Source organism: Pseudogymnoascus destructans (assembly GCF_001641265.1).
Source record: "Pseudogymnoascus destructans isolate 20631-21 unplaced genomic scaffold scaffold_9, whole genome shotgun sequence".
Taxonomy (NCBI): domain Eukaryota; kingdom Fungi; phylum Ascomycota; class Leotiomycetes; order Thelebolales; family Thelebolaceae; genus Pseudogymnoascus; species Pseudogymnoascus destructans.
Window position 1 is genome coordinate 272,909 of NW_020167528.1, and position 16,022 is coordinate 288,930.

Here is a 16,022-nt window from a genome sequence, read left to right on the forward strand (position 1 = left end):
TTGTAAGATGTCTTTCACAATTAAATTGAGAACATGTGCAAGACAGCATACATAGCTAGCATCTCCTTCAAAGCGGATAGAGAGGTTTGGCTCCTCAATATATTGCGTAATGTCGTTGTGAGATAGTAGCTTATAAATGAGAACATAGTGCCATTGTTATCCGCATTATCTGCAGTGATCGCAAGTAGCTTTGAATTAAGATTCAACTCCTGACATAATGAGAATATCATTTCAGCCATATTCTCTCCACTATGTCGTTGTAAGGATGCCTCCTTATCTCAGAACTGTTACGGTCACTACAAGCATGAAATCCGATTCGGTGTGGTTTCGAACCAGTAGAGGAGCACATAGCGAGTTACACTATAGTGGGGGATGGTAAGGGTGTAGGGTTCAGGGTCGATGCTGACCTGTTGCGGTGGAAGGATCAGGGCTAGGGTTGGAGTAACCGAGTCGGGCCCGTTTCAGATACTCAAGGAAACAGACTCAACGGGGTTCCTCCTTCATCTTTTTTGTATCCTTCGTAGTAGACCTATAGGATAGCATCCGTTTAGCCTCCGACTCACACTCTCATATGCTATTACTGTGAGCTGGGTGCCCTGTGTCCTTACATTATACAAAAAAGATCACGCCTGCCGGGGACGGCCGTACTTAAATAATATCCCACACCAGAACGACTCAGGAGAACTACCGTTACACCATCGACTGCGACTCGGTGATGTTTCGGAGGAGAGACCTGACGAGTTCAAATAGCCGTGATTCCAGAGATCTCACAGACAGCCAGTGGATCAGGGTTTGATTCTTCAGAACAAGCTGGTAAAGTTGCCGACGCGTTGGCGCCAAATAGGATACAAGATCCTTAAGAACCCCCTCATAGCACAGAGGAAATTGTGGACAAGAGCGTTGATAGCTACGAGCTACTGGAAGTCAAGCTCTTTCGTATCGGTACCGATACACACCCGAGGCAATATGTCAAAAAAGCCGACATCAAACTTACCCCAAGACAACGACGGTCAACTGCCCAGAATGACTACCAGACAAACCACTGCTGCAGCTATGACCGCTGGGCCATCTGAAGACATCCCGAGTCGAATGGACCACCTCAAAGCACAGATACAGGAGGTCAAGGATCTACTAGTTATCCTGTCGGCATCCCAGACCAGAATTCCGTCCACACCGCTGGTGGACGCCCCTATACCCACAGTCGAAGCTACGGAGCAACGAACGCCTCGTACACGAAACACCCCCGAGATAGTTTAATTGCCGCCTCTTCGGAACACTCGTTCTCCATCAATTCCAGGGTCGTCACGAATGCACACCGAGAGCCCTCCGAATCGCTATAAGAAATCAACCATCTCTGAGAAAATTCTTCCTCTCAGCGATGGGGTAGAACATACCTTCCTACAATGGAGCGCTTCCATTCGGGACTGACTCGTTGTCAATGAGGACCACTACCTTACCGACGTCTCGAGAAGAGCGTTGATATGGGGAACTACGACCGGCCTGGCGAAGACCTACCTAGAGCCCCAATACCTATCCGCTACGCATGGGTTCCGCAGTGCTGAGGAGATGATGGATCTACTAGGTTCATACTACCTCACAGGCAACGAGACGGAACAGGCCAGGAACCTCTTCGACGACCTGCAGCTATCACAGGACAAGTCTCCGAGTCGGAATGGTTTCGGTACATGTGGAACAAGTTGACTCCCCAATTCCGCAGCCGCGTAGCGATCATCAAAAACCAATGGAATGGAGAATACCAGACCATGATACGAGGCTTACCGCCTTCGACCAGGAACAGCGCCGGAACAATGAATTGAATCCGCTACCCGCTCTCGCAAGGACGTCCACACGTACCACGGATACAGCAAAGGCGTCGTCAGCGTCGAAGCCGACTCGAGCCACATCCACTCTGTTCACCCGAACTGCGTTCCTCCCCAAGCCAGCCATACCGGAACGTCTGAGAACCGCAGTCCCTGCGCCCTCAGGAAACTGTTTCAAGTGTGGCAAGCCTGGCCATTTCCAGGACAAATGCCCCCTTAACGCTACTATCAAGGAAATGGACCGTAACGACCCCGAGGCAGAAGAACAATGGGAAGAAGCTGTGGAACTTCAATCGGATGCGTCCCTCGAGGAAAACGATGAGGCCTAGGAGAAGGCTCCTTCCTAGGTCTACGCAAATGTGACCTGCAAGGACTAGACTTACGAGAACTCCTGGGAGGCACCCAGTTCTTAGTCGACATGACCCTGAGTATGAATGGACTCGGGGTGCAAACGAAGTCCCTAGCAGACACAGGAGCAAACGGCTACCTCGTCATTAACAAGCCTTTTGCAATACGACTGTCGAAAGCGCTTCAGAGCCCTATACGGAAACTACCCTACTCTGTACCCATACGTGGATTTCAGCACAAAATCCAAGGCCACGTATCAGAGTATATTCAGTTACACTTAACAGTCGAAGGACGCCGAATATATAACTGCACCTTTGTACTCCTGGACCTCGGAGCACAAGATGTGATAATTGGGAAGAAGCTTTTCAGCCGCTTCCGAATACTACTTGACTCTGCAAAGAGCTGGTTAGTATGGCCAAAGGAGTACCCACCGACTCCTAGCTGGAGCAAGGAGATCACCTTGCCCTACCACTCACACGAAACGTCCATTAAACATCCTGCATACCAGTCAGATGCGAATCGCCGGGATTTCGCAATCCACCGTGAAGACAGACGCCGTGCAGGCGGACGCTCGATGGAAATGAAAGTGATAACTTTCGACTACGAAGAGATCGCCGATATGCCATCGAATCCACTACGAGACCAGGAGGTTTCGCCCCCACCGCAGAAAACCCTAGTACATAGGTTTATGCCCATACATATATGCGAAATCAGTGCAAATGCTTTCCACCATGAGATGATGCGAAACGACTCTGAGTTTTTTCAGACTAGCATCTACGAAATCGATCAGATCATTTATAAAAAGGAGTTGGTAGAGGACAAAGAAACGCTCCACCTCATCCAGCAGAAGCTTCCGCATATGCACCGGAGGTACACCGATGTCTTTTCAAAGTTGGAATCGGATCAAATTCCCCCCCACCGCATATACGACCACAAGATACAGCTCAAAGCCCCTTTACCAAACGCTTTCTCCCTGTTATATCGACAGGGCACCGAAGAGCTTAAGGCTACCAAGCAATACCTGCTGGAAAACCTGGAAAAGGGATTCATCGTCAACAGCAACAGCCCCTTCGCGTCCCCTATCCTATTCGTAAAGAAAGCGGATGGCAAATTAAGATTTTGCATCGATTACCGGAAGTTAAATGGTCTCACCCGGAACGATCCCTACCCCATCCCGCGTATCGATGAACTACTAGGACGGGTGTCAAAAGCAAAAATCTTCACGAAGCTAGATATCAGACAAGCCTTCCATCGTATACGGATGCACCCCGACTCGGAAGAGTACACGACCTTTCGGACTCGCTATGGATCCTATAAGTGCAAAGTGCTGCCATTTGGACTGACGAACGGTCCCGCAACCTATCAGCGGTATATGAATGACGTCCTGATGCAATACTTAGACGACTTCTGCACCGCATACTTAGATGACATCTGTTACGATATCAAGTGCGCCTTGCAGCTCGAGTGGGGGTTCAGGGGTGTGGGAAGCTTTCCGGGGTTGGAGCGAAGTTTTCAGTTGTGGAGTGAATTTTCAGAACTGGTCTCGCTAAAGAGAATTCACTCCACAACAACATAGCTGTATATAGATTGAGCCACTGCTCGAGTGCTCCTCTTTTCTTTCCTTTCTTCTCTAGATTGAGTTTAATTCATAATACCCAACTGGCGCCCTATGCCTTGGTGAACCGTGACAACATCCTAATCTATTCAGAGGACCCTACGGAACACATAGAGCATGTGCATAAGGTCCTACAGCATCTCCGAGAAGCTGGACTCCAAGCCGATTTGAACAAATGCAAGTTCAACGTCACCAGGACAAAATACTTGGGTTATGTTCTCACTACCTCCGGTGTCGAAGCGGACCCTGACAAAATTGAACCCCTTCGTAACTGGATCCGACCAACCACTGTTATGGGTGTGAAGTCCTACCTGGGATTCTGTGGCTTCTATAGACAATTCATTCGTAATTTTGGCAAAATAGCAAAGCCCCTCACCACCATCACTAGTCCCTCGGAGCCGTTCCGGTGGACAGACGAATGTGAGGATGCGTTCGAGGAATTGCGACGACAACTTTTAGCAGTACAGGCACTTCACCACTTCAACCCCGAATTGCCTACGAAGCTGGAGACCGACTCCTCTGATGGAGTGGTAGCTGGTGTCCTGTCTCAAGAACACCCTGACAAGCGATGGTACCCCGTAAGCTTTTACAGTCATGTCCTATCCGGACATGAGATCAATTGGGAGATCCACGAGAAGGAACTATTCGCAATAGTAAAGGCCTTCAGAAAATGGAGGCCCGAGTTGGCTTCAGTGCGCCACCGAGTTGACGTGTACACTGACCACCGTTCGCTGGAATATTTCATGTCTACCAAGGTTCTCACCGCGAAGCAGGTTCGATGGATGGAGCTACTCTCCGACTTCAACTTCTGCATTACGTACACCGCAGGCAAGAATAACCAGAAGGCTGATATTCTGAGCCGAAGAGACCAGGACTTAGTAACGCAGCAGAAAGTCAAACTTGATAGTAGGGCGAGGGTATTGTTAGGTCCAAGCCGCCTGCACCCCCGAATCAGCACCGAACTCGCCGAGAGCTACATAGCATCCATTAATTCGATGGACACCCCCAAGCCCCAGGTGCCCTTCAATTTAATAGAGGCGCTATGTGCGGACAATCGGAAGTCGTTCACCGAGACTCGCGCAAAACAACCCCTACCGGACGGATTCGCGATGAACGACCAGCTCCTCCTGTACAAAGGCTGGCTATGTGTGAATCGCCACACCGACCTATGTACGAAACTGATCCGGGAAGCGCACGATCAAGTGTCGTCAGCACATCCAAGCGGCAGGAAAACCTACCAATTGCTCGCCCCAAAGTATCATTGGGTCGGGATGGAAGCGGACTGTTTGCGGTATGTACGAAACTGCGTGACATGCCGGCTTTCTCACACCAATGTTACTAAGCAACAAGGATTTCTACACCCACTACCCGTACCCGAATACCCTATGCAACACCTCACCATGGACTTTAAGGAGTTCCCAAGGGACAAGCATGGATATGATAGCATCTTATTGTTTATGGACCGACTCGGAAAGAGTTCAGTGACAATACCTTGCTACAAAACCACAACTGCCCGGCAGATGGCGCAATTGTTCATCGAATGGATATACCGATTCGGACACACTCAGGAGTCGATTGTAAGCAACAGCGGACCCCAATTCCTATCATCCTTTTGGCAAGAGTTCTGTCGAATTATCGGCGTTAAGGTTAAGCTGTCGACTGCCTATCATAAGCAGACCGACGGGCAGACGGAAATCATGAACCGATACATCGATCAGAGACTGAGGCCCTTCGTATCCCATTATCAGGATAACTGGAGAGAACTCATCCCCATAATGACCGCGTGCAAATGACACTCCCCCATGCATCCACTGGCATGACCCCCTACCGACTCAAGTACGGAACTGATCCGCGTACGAGTTGGAACACTCCGAAAAGCACCAACCCCCGGGAGACCCTAAACTGAGAGGAAGCCAAGGCGGTGGCAGACCGAATGCATACCGCATGGGTCCATGCAAAGGAAAACATGGCAAAGGCACAAGAGGAAATGTCTAAGCACGCGAATTGACGCTGAAGGGCCATCGACTGGGACGTAGGAGATAGAGTGTACCTATCGACCAAAAATTTGAAAAACTCTCGTCCTAGCCGCAAGCTGGGCCAACAATGGGTCGGACCATATACTGTGTTGGAACGGATTGGGCACGCATTTCGATTGGAACTACCTACCGGTTCTCAAATACACAATGTGTTCTCACCAGACGTCCTCATGAAGGACCCGAACAACCCCCTACCTGGTCAGGATCCGCCTGAGCCTAGCAGCGAAGTGATAGATGGCGTAGAGGAATGGGAAGTGGAAAAGATCCTCGCCGTAAGGCTCCACTGGAAACAACTGCAATACCGGGTTAGTTGGGTTGGATATGATCCGGACCCGGAGTGGTACCCAACATCAAACTTCACGAACTCTCCCCATAAACTCAGAGAGTTTCATACGGAATACCCAGATTTACCAGGACCACCTCAAGAACTACTCGGAGGGGTTACGGCAGGGGAGACGGGAAAAGAACAAAACTACGATCACGGAGGAAAAGACAAAGCGGAAGAAACAGAGTCGTTACTGTCTGCGACTCTAAGCTAAAATACCCTCCCAGCCAGGGCGCACTCACCACCGTAACCATTGCGGGAGCCACCCTTCCCAAACGTCTCACCGGCGTCGCAACAAGCGGCTACCACCATGAGAGACGAAGGGTCGAAGTGACCCCACGCGAAGGGCCAGGCCCGAGTCCCCTCCGACACAGGGTCTTCCCCCATCTAGGCCCCGTAGGCCGCCCCAACTTCCCCATCCTCCCCTCCCTCCTTCCATCACCCCGAGTTGGAGCGACTGCGGGAGCGGCAGTGGTGGGCAGTTTGCCCACAGCAACCACCAACTCACCCAAGAGAGCAGGAACGCTCTCCTGTTCCGTCCGGAGACGGCGCAGCGACGACTGAATTTGCTGCCCAGAGTCAGTATCAAAACTACCTCGAGTCCCAAGGGGAAGGGGGTCTACTCACGGCCAGCCCCAACTCGAGGGCAGCCCGAGTGGCGCGTGCCTCCTCATAGAGGTCACGCTCCGCCTCGGAGCGGAACTTGGGCATGCTCTGGGCGGCCAGGAGGGCCACCCGATTGGCCTCGGTGGCGGCGGCGACGACGTCGGCGGGAATGAGGGGGGTGGCCTCTTCAGCGGCCAGGAGGGCCGCGAACTATTCCCCAAGGAACCAGGGCAGCTTTCACCAAAGTCAGCAACTGCCAACCAAACCAAACACCGAACCCCACAAGAAAACCTACTGGGACGCAAGGCGAGTGCTGCACGGTGCAGTACCCACACTTCGAGCTGGTCGGGAACCAGACGCATATGGACAGCTGAAATCGACTCCAGTACCAACAGGAGCGTGGAAATCTATAGCTTTGGACTTCATTGTCAGACTGAATCCCACGGGCTTTGGCCCGAAGGCAGCGCAGATAGAGCACGCGGAAGGCAACCGTAAGGTCCCCGGAGAGGGTGGGAACCGACATCTTCGATATTTTTTTTGGAATCTGGATTCCGTTAGCCAAGCCCAAGTTATCACCATCGCGCCAACGCGCTCCCATCACCTACTCGTTCGTGCAGATTGTGGATATACTATACAATCAGTTAGTAGACGATCAAGAAACGGACGGGGAGTGGCCACTTACTGGTCTCAGAGGGCGGTTTGTGGGCATTGTTGTTGTGAAGTAAAGAATAAAAAACGAGAAAGTGGGCGAAGCTCTGAACTCAGATTTGGCTTACAACAATGACACCCGAATCGGGTTAGCGCAGCTGTAACGCTGACTTCTAAACGATAGAAGACACAGAGGTTCTCTTGCGTAAAGGTTTACTTATCAGAGGAGGCAGGGGATCGGACACAAAGGCTTCAAGTAACACGTTACTAGTATATAACAAATACTGTATTGAGTTGAGCATGAAGCTCCTATCTAAGGAAATACTATCTACTTATATAGTGGCGTCGTGCCTAGTGGACTCTTGGGAACTCACTCGAGTACTCGGAGTCCTGGACTCTTAGGATTCTTCTCATCATCCTGCGAGTCCGTCACGTGCCTAGTGGACTCCTGGGAACTCACTCGAGTCCTCGGAGTCCTGGACTCTTAGGACTCTTCTCATCATCCTGCGAGTCCGTCACGTGATACTTTCGGAACTACTATTCCCCGCTGCCCCTCCAGGTACCAGGGCCGGTCTCATGCGACCTCCCTCCTTCCTGTCCTGTAGTTGGCCAGCCTTCTTGTTCCGTCGTAACAGCAGCCACCCTCCTTGTGCGATGGGGAACTTTCGACGCGTACCTGTAGCGGATACCTCCCGATGCTCATTCGGACCATCAGCACTAAGCCAGAGATCGAACAAAGAAAACAAAAAGTAGTCGCATACCAGACGGAGCTGATACGGTATTACTGCTCCAGGATTATTTTTCCATCTCCCGTCACATCAGACCAATGCGGTTGTCACTAATGCGGCCACGCGCGCATACCCTACGACAAAGAACGCCTAAGCTCACTGACGCTACCATGATTGTGCGCCGTGCTAGGGGAGAATTAGACGGATTCATATTTAGATAATATGAATATATCCTAAATAGAGCGAAGAATAAAAAAGATAAGTTAACGTGCATGTATAACGAAAGTGCCAAACAAGCGAAAGTGCCAAAATCATGCAGTGACCAACCCCCCAAACTAAATGTTAAATTCCTCCACAACAAAACATGCGCCATAAAAATGATGAAAGCAAATTAGTGCTAGCTATCTAAGCTATGCAAAGCGACCCAAATTTGCGCCTTCGAGTTGCAGCTAGGATCTATTCCGTAGACCACCGCAAGCTACGTCACCGTTTACAAGGCGTACCTTCACGACGCGATATCCAAGCCAATTTACGGAAATTAAGTAACCTAGAGGAATCAGTTCTTGTTCAGTATATACTTGACTTAGCTGCTAAAGGGTTCCCTCCTCAGTTGTCTATTGTTGAAGATATGGCAAGTCGACTACTTGCAACACGAGACGCGCCACGCGTCGGGTCACGTTAGGCTTCAAACTTTGTTAAGCGCCATGTAGAGCTCCGGACACGCTTCCAGCGAAAATACGACTACCAGAGGGCTAAGTGCGAAGATCCAGAAGTCATTCGTGGCTGGTTTGAGCTTGTATGGAACACAATTCTAAAGTATGGCATCAACAATGCAGATAACTACAACTTTGATGAGACTGGGTTTATGATGGGCGTCATCTCAAGCGCAACGGTAGTAACGAGCTCAGATGGGCGGGCAAAGGCAAAAAAGGTGCAGCCTGGCAATCGGGAATGGGTTACAGTAATCCAAAGCGTTAGTTCTCAAGGTTGGGCAGTGCCGCCATTTGTCATTGTGGCAGGTAAAAACCACCTTGCATCTTGGTATGAGAATAGCGGATTTTCAGCAGATTGGGTAATCGCTGTTACTGCAAATGGCTGGACTACAAACGAGAGAGGTATGGATTGGATTCAGCATTTTGAGAAGCACACAAAGCCCTGGAGTGTTGGTGGTTATCGCTTGTTAGTCCTTGATGGTCATGAGAGCCACCACTCAGACAAGTTTGAGGAGTACTGCAAAGAACACAACATTATTACGCTTTGTATGCCTGCTCACTCTTCCCATATACTCCAACCACTTGATGTTGGCTGTTTTGGCCCATTAAAGAGAGCTTACGGTCGGCAAATTGAAGATATGATGCGGGCTCATATTATTCACATTACTAAGGATGACTTCTTTCCTACCTTCGACGCTGCATTTAACATTGCAATGACAGAAAGCAATATTCAGGGAGGGTTCCGAGGTGCTGGGCTTCTTCCATTTAGCCCTGAGAGTGTAATATCTACACTTGACCTTAGGTTTAAGACGCCAACACCTCCAACCTCTCGCCCAAACACCGCTCAACCATGGGTTTCTCAGACACCAAATAACCCAACTGAAGCTGTATCACAGTCTACTTTCATTAAAAACTGAATTGCGCATCATCAAAATAGCTCTCCAACCTTAATCTATGCAGCTGTTGACCAGTTTACAAAGGGTGCATCGCAAATAATGCATCAATTAGCATTGTTAAAAGCAGAGAACCAAAACCTGTGACAGGCAAATGAAGTGCTAAGCAAGCGCCGGAGAGCTAAAAAAACACGACTACAGCAAGGAGGATCACTTAGTCAACAGGTAGCACAGGAGCTACAGGACGAGAGGGACGTTGTGCAGCAAGTAGAGCAAGAAATAAGGGCAAGTAGTGGTCGGAAGCCAAGGGAAGAAACCCATGCACGTCGCTGTGGCAAGTGTGGCGAGACTGGACACAATGCGCGCACTTGTCAGATTGTAATAGACAGGTCTGAGGAAGAGGACTCTGAGTAGTTTTAATTATATTGTTGTGGTGGATTTATCGCAATTCTTATGGGGTAGTCGCGATATTTTGGCACTTTCGCTTGTTTGGCACTTTCGTTATACATGCACGTTACAGCTTATAACTAGTTAATAGTGATTTAGAACGCTAAAGCTAGATTCTGTAGAGCTGGTTTAATACCGTTTGATCCATAGGTGATCATTTCAAAGCTAGATGTAAACTTACAACTCTAACACCTATAGGACCCCCCTCTATAGACGATGACCCCGGTCGGGGTCACCTCTCACCCCTCGCCCTCCCTCACGGTGCAACATGCAACATGGCCAAGCTGGACCCGTTCGTGTCGATCCTTCGTGGCGCGGCGGTGGTGGGCGGTAGTGGTATTGTGGGTGCATATGCTGGTGGTGCGAGCTGTGTGCTGTGGTGTTGCATCGACAGGTGCTGCGCCACGGGAACTATTGAATGTGGGCGGTGGTGGGTGTTGGGGGCGGCTAGACGGGGGGGCCATCCCATCAAGTTCCAGTATTCGGACAGCGCTGTCCGAATACTAAGCGAACGACATCGGTGAGCTTAAAATGGATACCGACGAATCAGACATCAGACGTCAGACCTCCATGATTGCTAGTACGTACATGCACGGATGGCAGGGGTGCGGTCGGGGTCGGGGGGATAGCGGCGACCGGTGAGGGATCCACTGGGAGTACGAGGGTACTCGTACCTTTTGCGGTTGGGGGGCTGTTGCCTGGAATCTGGTGCTCAAAACTGTGACTCCGCGCTAAACAGGTACAAACAGTACGGTACCTCTCGCCGTGACGTCTCCACTCGCGTCAACACCCGCCCCGCCCCGCCCCGCCGCGCCCCGCCCCGCCCCGCCCCGCTCACCATGTTGACTGCTGCCTAATCCACCACAACCACCACAACCACCACAACCACCACAACCACCACAACCACCACAATCACCACCTTCCAATCCATCCTTTCCAAACTCGAATCTCTCTCTCTCCCCTTTTCCAACATCGTGTTTGCCACTCCACGAAATCATCGTTCAACACTCCTCACAAACAAGGCCTCCGATCCAACTGCTTTATCGTTATTTATCTCCTTCTTCGCCGCGTTGCCGCCATCTCACCAATTCGTTTGGTTCTTTTCCGTTCCAGCAAACTCGACAATCCCGACATCTCCGAGCCTCGTTTCCGTCCACCATCACCCGCCATCTTCTTTTTTACGTGAAAACGCCTTTATCCTGCCTGCTGGCTCAGCTTGCCTGCGGTCGCGAGTCTAAAGACTGATTGTAAGAGCTTCCTTCCCCTCGCTTGCTCCGAATCCCCCTTCCGTCCTCGCTCTTATATATTCCCCGGACTGTTTGCTTCAAAGCACGTCCGCATTGACGAATGAGCGGGTCACCGAGTCGCTCCTCTTCTTCGGTGTACTACTTGGGCTGCCGGTTTCTCTGCCCGCTTCCGAAGGTGTGACGGAGGTGACTCATTTAGCCCGGTTCATGCTTGCTTGCTTGGGTCTTCCAACATCCAGCCTGTACATCATTCTGTACTGTTCCGGTGTAGTGGAGTTGCAGTGCATTCCCCTTCCTCGAGTCAACACCGTTCATCTTGCCATCCATGCTCTCGGAGAACGCCTGGGCTAACTGGGTTCTTTTCCCACCCCCACAGTCCGCTCGCCGTCGATTCATCAGACGTGTCCAATAAGACCGCCCACGATGACCCCTCCCCATCCTCGACGCTCTTCAAAGACCACTTCGTCGTCACCAATGACTCCTGGGTCTGCCACTTCCGCTACCGCTTCCGCTTCGATGCTTGACACAATCTCAATGACCCTTCATAAGCTTCGCAAAGGTGCCACATTTCACAACCCATCCTCTCCAGCCTCCGATCACTTTATCGTACCATGTCTTCCACGCCGTTCGCAAACCTCGCTTGAGGATGTTGTCGAGGCTCACAAGCGTCGTGTTGCCCTGACACTCGGAGATATTGACCGCGGTTTGTCTGCTATCGACCTTGGTGCACCCACCCCGAACACTCAAAATTTCCGTGACGATAGCCTTCCCGTTCCTCAGGGTTTCCTCAACCACACCGTTGATACAAACCGCCGCGAGACCCGAAGCACCATGTCGCCCATTGCCTCGCAATCCGACTTCAGCATCGGCAGAGGCTCGCTGCGACCTCGTCGACACAACCGTCGCCAGTCCACCCACCACGCATCTGACAGCGGTCTAGGATCCTCCATCATGTCTGCCTCCTCTGAGAAGAGAGGCGTCGCCGCCGCCGGCGGCCTCACCTGTCTCACCGACCAGCAGGGCGCCAAATCGACCGTTTCGGCATCTGCAATCACGCGCTCCGCCGCGCCGCATCGCTCATCGCAATACACCCAGCCGCGCCTGAGTGAGCGCGCGACGAATAAGACTTACGAGTTCATCCTGAAACCGCTGCTCGCCATGCCGTCTTTGAAAGACTTCCACCCCATCGTCGCGGACTGCCCGCGCAGAATCAACGAGAAGGAGATCGTGTGTCTGCGAGACCTCGAGAAGACACTGATGTTCATGGCACCTGTAAGTGATATCCATAACAATGATGACGCCGTGAGAGCCTTCACTCACTGGTTTTCTTCGCGCCTAAAGGAACACTCGCGCACTGCAAAACTATATCTAGAGTTCTGCGTCACCTCTATCCGCTGCATTCAGGCCACCGTCGAATTCCTGAATGAGAGAGAGCAGACGAGACCCAACGACCGCCCGTATACGAGCGGGTACTTTATTGACCTGGTCGACCAGATTAGTAACTACGCCCAGTCTGTTCAGGCTAGCCGCGAGAAGGAGGAGGAAGAGACTGACGACATGGATGTCCAACCGTATGTTTCACTGCCCCAAATTGAAGCCACAGCCTTGTCGGTCAGCACTATGACTCTGCGCATAGAGTCTAGTGGTGCAAGGGCTCCTTCACGTAGATATAAGAAGACCACTGCTAACCACCCGCGCTCCAGATCTGAGCAGATCAAACTTTACGGCGGTGTTGCCAAGAATGGCCGCCCAGCAGAGCTCGTCCGCGTGAAGAAGGACGGAACAGCCATTTCGCTCGCGACCGGAAAGCAGATCAAGATGGAGAGCATCGAGGATGACGAGAAGAACGGCGTCATGATGAAGCGCTCGCTAAGCCAGGAGCTCGACGACGAGGAGTCCATCATGCGCTCGATGGCGCGCCGCAAACGCTCTGCCACCGCCGAGATCCAGGCGAAGAAGTGCAGCGAGCCTGGCTGCACCAAAGAGTTCAAGCGATCGTGCGACCTCACCAAGCACGAGAAGACTCACAGCCGGCCCTGGAAGTGCCAGGAGCCCCTGTGCAAGTACCACGAGTACGGATGGCCGACGGAGAAGGAGCTGGACCGCCACGTCAACGACAAGCACTCGGCGTCGCCACGCCTCTTCAAGTGCCAGTTCCCGCCGTGCCCATACCAGTCCAAGCGCGAGTCGAACTGCAAGCAGCACATGGAGAAGAGCCACAACTGGGTGTACGTTCGCTCCAAGAACAACGGAAAGAACCGTGACCAGGCACCGGCGCAGCAGCAGAATGCCCTGCCCACGCCGCAGACGACTACCATCCGCACTCCAGACTCGGAGGCTCAGCTCTCGTCTCCAGATCAGATGAACTGGGAGATGGACGCCGGGAACGACGCAAACGGCTTCGACGACGGCTTCAACCACTCTCCGCTCGACTTCCCTTCCTACCCCTCCGATTTCGCCTACAACAACGCCAATGCCGAGCAAAGCCTACATAACAGCTACACCCTCTCCCCCGTTGACTCACACCTCAATTCGCTCCCCTCTTCTAACACATCCCCCTACGTCGACACCTCAGACCTCTTCCTCGACGACGTAACCGCAAACTTCGGCTCCGCCTTCGCTCCGTCTGGGAACGACTTCACACTTTACGAAGACCTCTACTCCGCACGTGTGACCGTCCCGCAGCAGCTCCCTACTCCCGACCCAGCCATCTTTCAACGCGATTACGATCCATCGTACGCATGTGTTGATGCTGTTACCCCCGCCCGCGCGCAAGGGGTTCAGCATCTCAGCCCAGTAGGACAGGGAAACACAATGCTCTACACCCCCGACTCATCATGCGAGACCTTCGAGGCGCTGATGCCTGGTCGTCAGCACGCGGAGAACCACAACAACATGGGCACGCAGTTCTCAGACTTCCAACTCTTCGGGTCCGGTGCGCCGCAGGGACAGGGCGCGTTGTTCGGCGAAGTCGCGCCGCTGGGAGGGCACCAGCATGAGGGCGGGAATACGGCGTCGCATGAGATCTTTATGGCTTTTTACGGGGCGGGTGGTGCCGGGCCGGCGGAGTGGGGAGGGGATGAGGGGTTTGATGGAAAATGGGGTGGCCTGTGAGGGGACATGTTTGCCTTTTCCTCAAGGAGGAAGGTGGTGGAGTGGAGAGTGAGAAGGAAGAAGGGGGGTGATTAGATCTCTGTGCTATTACGACGTCGCATCTCTTCTTTTTTTCTCTCTCTTGTTTCTCATCTTGTTTGGGATGTTATACGTTTTCGTTCTTGTTTTTTGGGTTACGACGATGGATGTTGCGAAGGGAGCGCATTTTTTTATGATGTTATGATATGAATTGGAGGGGAGGGTTTACCCAGCATTCCGAGGGAAGTTGGGTGGTGGACGAAAAAGACACCGCTGGCTAGAGAGAGTGGTGGTGCGTGTAATGGATGGACGCTGATGACAAACCGAACCGAGGGAAAGAGGCGTGTGCGCGGGCATACATTAGATATAACCATCCATTGTTGTTCTTTCTTTTCTTTCTTTCGGCTTTTAGGATAGCATTTTTGTTGTTTTCCTTTGATCATCTCGACGGTGGCTCCGGGGATGTGGATGGGGAGGGATTCATACAGCGCAGGATAGGGGGAATGTAAGACTTACACACATATTTGCATTGACCTATCGTTGTCCGTCCCTGTGAAGTGAAAAGTTTGATTGTGATATGAAAGTGTAATTGGCTAATTGACAAATGCTCGCGACGAGTGGTACTTGAGATTAGTAAATGGAAGAGGGGTCTTATCGCCCAAGATATATCTGGTTTTATCGTCTCGTCCGATCATCTTCAGGGGTTGATCAGAGGGTCTTCCTCAAATATTTGATGCCTCAACCATGGTTACAGAACCATGAGCTAGCTACTGTATCCACTGGCCTAATGGAAAATGATATATACTAGAGAATTTAATAAAGAACGCTGGTTTGATATCTATCGTAGGGACGAATGTTTCATTGACATCGTATTGGAAGAGGATATAATTCTCACTGTGAAAGCATTGGTCCGAAAGATGGCATTTAATCTGTGGTATTCTATTAAACATTACATATCGGTATATTTACACAGTATATATACCCGCCAGAAAGCTTTCACTCTTAAAAAAAATACCAGCAACTGAAGGCGATGGCATGGCAGTTTACAAAGCTTGTCTAAGTTCTAATAATAGAATGATGTGATATTACACTCAGATTTAACAATGCCCCCAACGTCCAGCAGACCCAACCATCTACGTCATGAAATATGATTTATACACTGCACCATCGCGATAATACCCCTCACTTTGATTTCAAAGCCGATTATCATATTATCCATCTTATTGGGCGGGAGACGATGTCGAGCACACAAGTCCCCCCCCCAAACTCACCCGCCCCAAGTCGCCCGCCCCCAACTTAATGCAATGACGACGGTTGCTAACACGCACCACCCACAGGTCTGGCGTCCCATCAAACCCAGCCTCCGCGACCCCCTCGCCCTTGCCTCCGGACCTCATCCCCGTCTCGCTGATCTACCCAGACCGCACGGGCGAAACCTACAGCGTGCGCCCCAACGCGGCGCAT

General features: G+C 51.5%; 3 protein-coding genes across 3 annotated transcripts; 2 read left to right on the top strand and 1 right to left on the bottom strand.

Moving 5' to 3' along the window:
* Window positions 1-1,566: 1,566 nt before the first annotated feature.
* On the top strand, window positions 1,567-2,149 carry VC83_04177 (uncharacterized protein; the record flags this gene model as incomplete). The annotated part of the gene is made up of 2 exons (XM_024467812.1): window positions 1,567-1,681; window positions 1,761-2,149. 2 exons carry the CDS (start codon window positions 1,567-1,569, stop codon window positions 2,147-2,149), a joined length of 504 nt encoding a protein of 167 aa, XP_024324416.1.
* Window positions 2,150-6,446: 4,297 nt separating this feature from the next.
* Window positions 6,447-7,459, bottom strand: VC83_04178 (uncharacterized protein; the record flags this gene model as incomplete). Its single annotated transcript, XM_024467813.1, has 5 exons — window positions 6,447-6,713; window positions 6,772-6,960; window positions 7,046-7,294; window positions 7,356-7,379; window positions 7,433-7,459. 5 exons carry the CDS (start codon window positions 7,457-7,459, stop codon window positions 6,447-6,449), a joined length of 756 nt encoding a protein of 251 aa, XP_024324413.1.
* A 3,578-nt stretch (window positions 7,460-11,037) lies between these two features.
* On the top strand, window positions 11,038-15,074 carry ACE1 (copper-binding transcription factor). Its single transcript, XM_024467814.1, has 3 exons — window positions 11,038-11,426; window positions 11,803-12,997; window positions 13,130-15,074. The coding sequence occupies exons 2-3, from the start codon at window positions 11,850-11,852 to the stop codon at window positions 14,538-14,540; spliced, it is 2,559 nt and encodes an 852-aa protein (XP_024324412.1). The 5' UTR covers window positions 11,038-11,426; window positions 11,803-11,849; the 3' UTR covers window positions 14,541-15,074.
* The last annotated feature ends 948 nt before the right edge of the window (window positions 15,075-16,022 follow it).

Excerpts from the sequence above, each read along its gene's own strand:
- ACE1 (XM_024467814.1), top strand. The coding sequence starts at position 11,850 with ATGACCCCTCCCCATCCTCGACGCTCTTCAAAGACCACTTCGTCGTCA. Across the intron at positions 12,998-13,129 it reads GACGACATGGATGTCCAACC|ATCTGAGCAGATCAAACTTT; the intron begins GTATGTTTCACT and ends CCCGCGCTCCAG.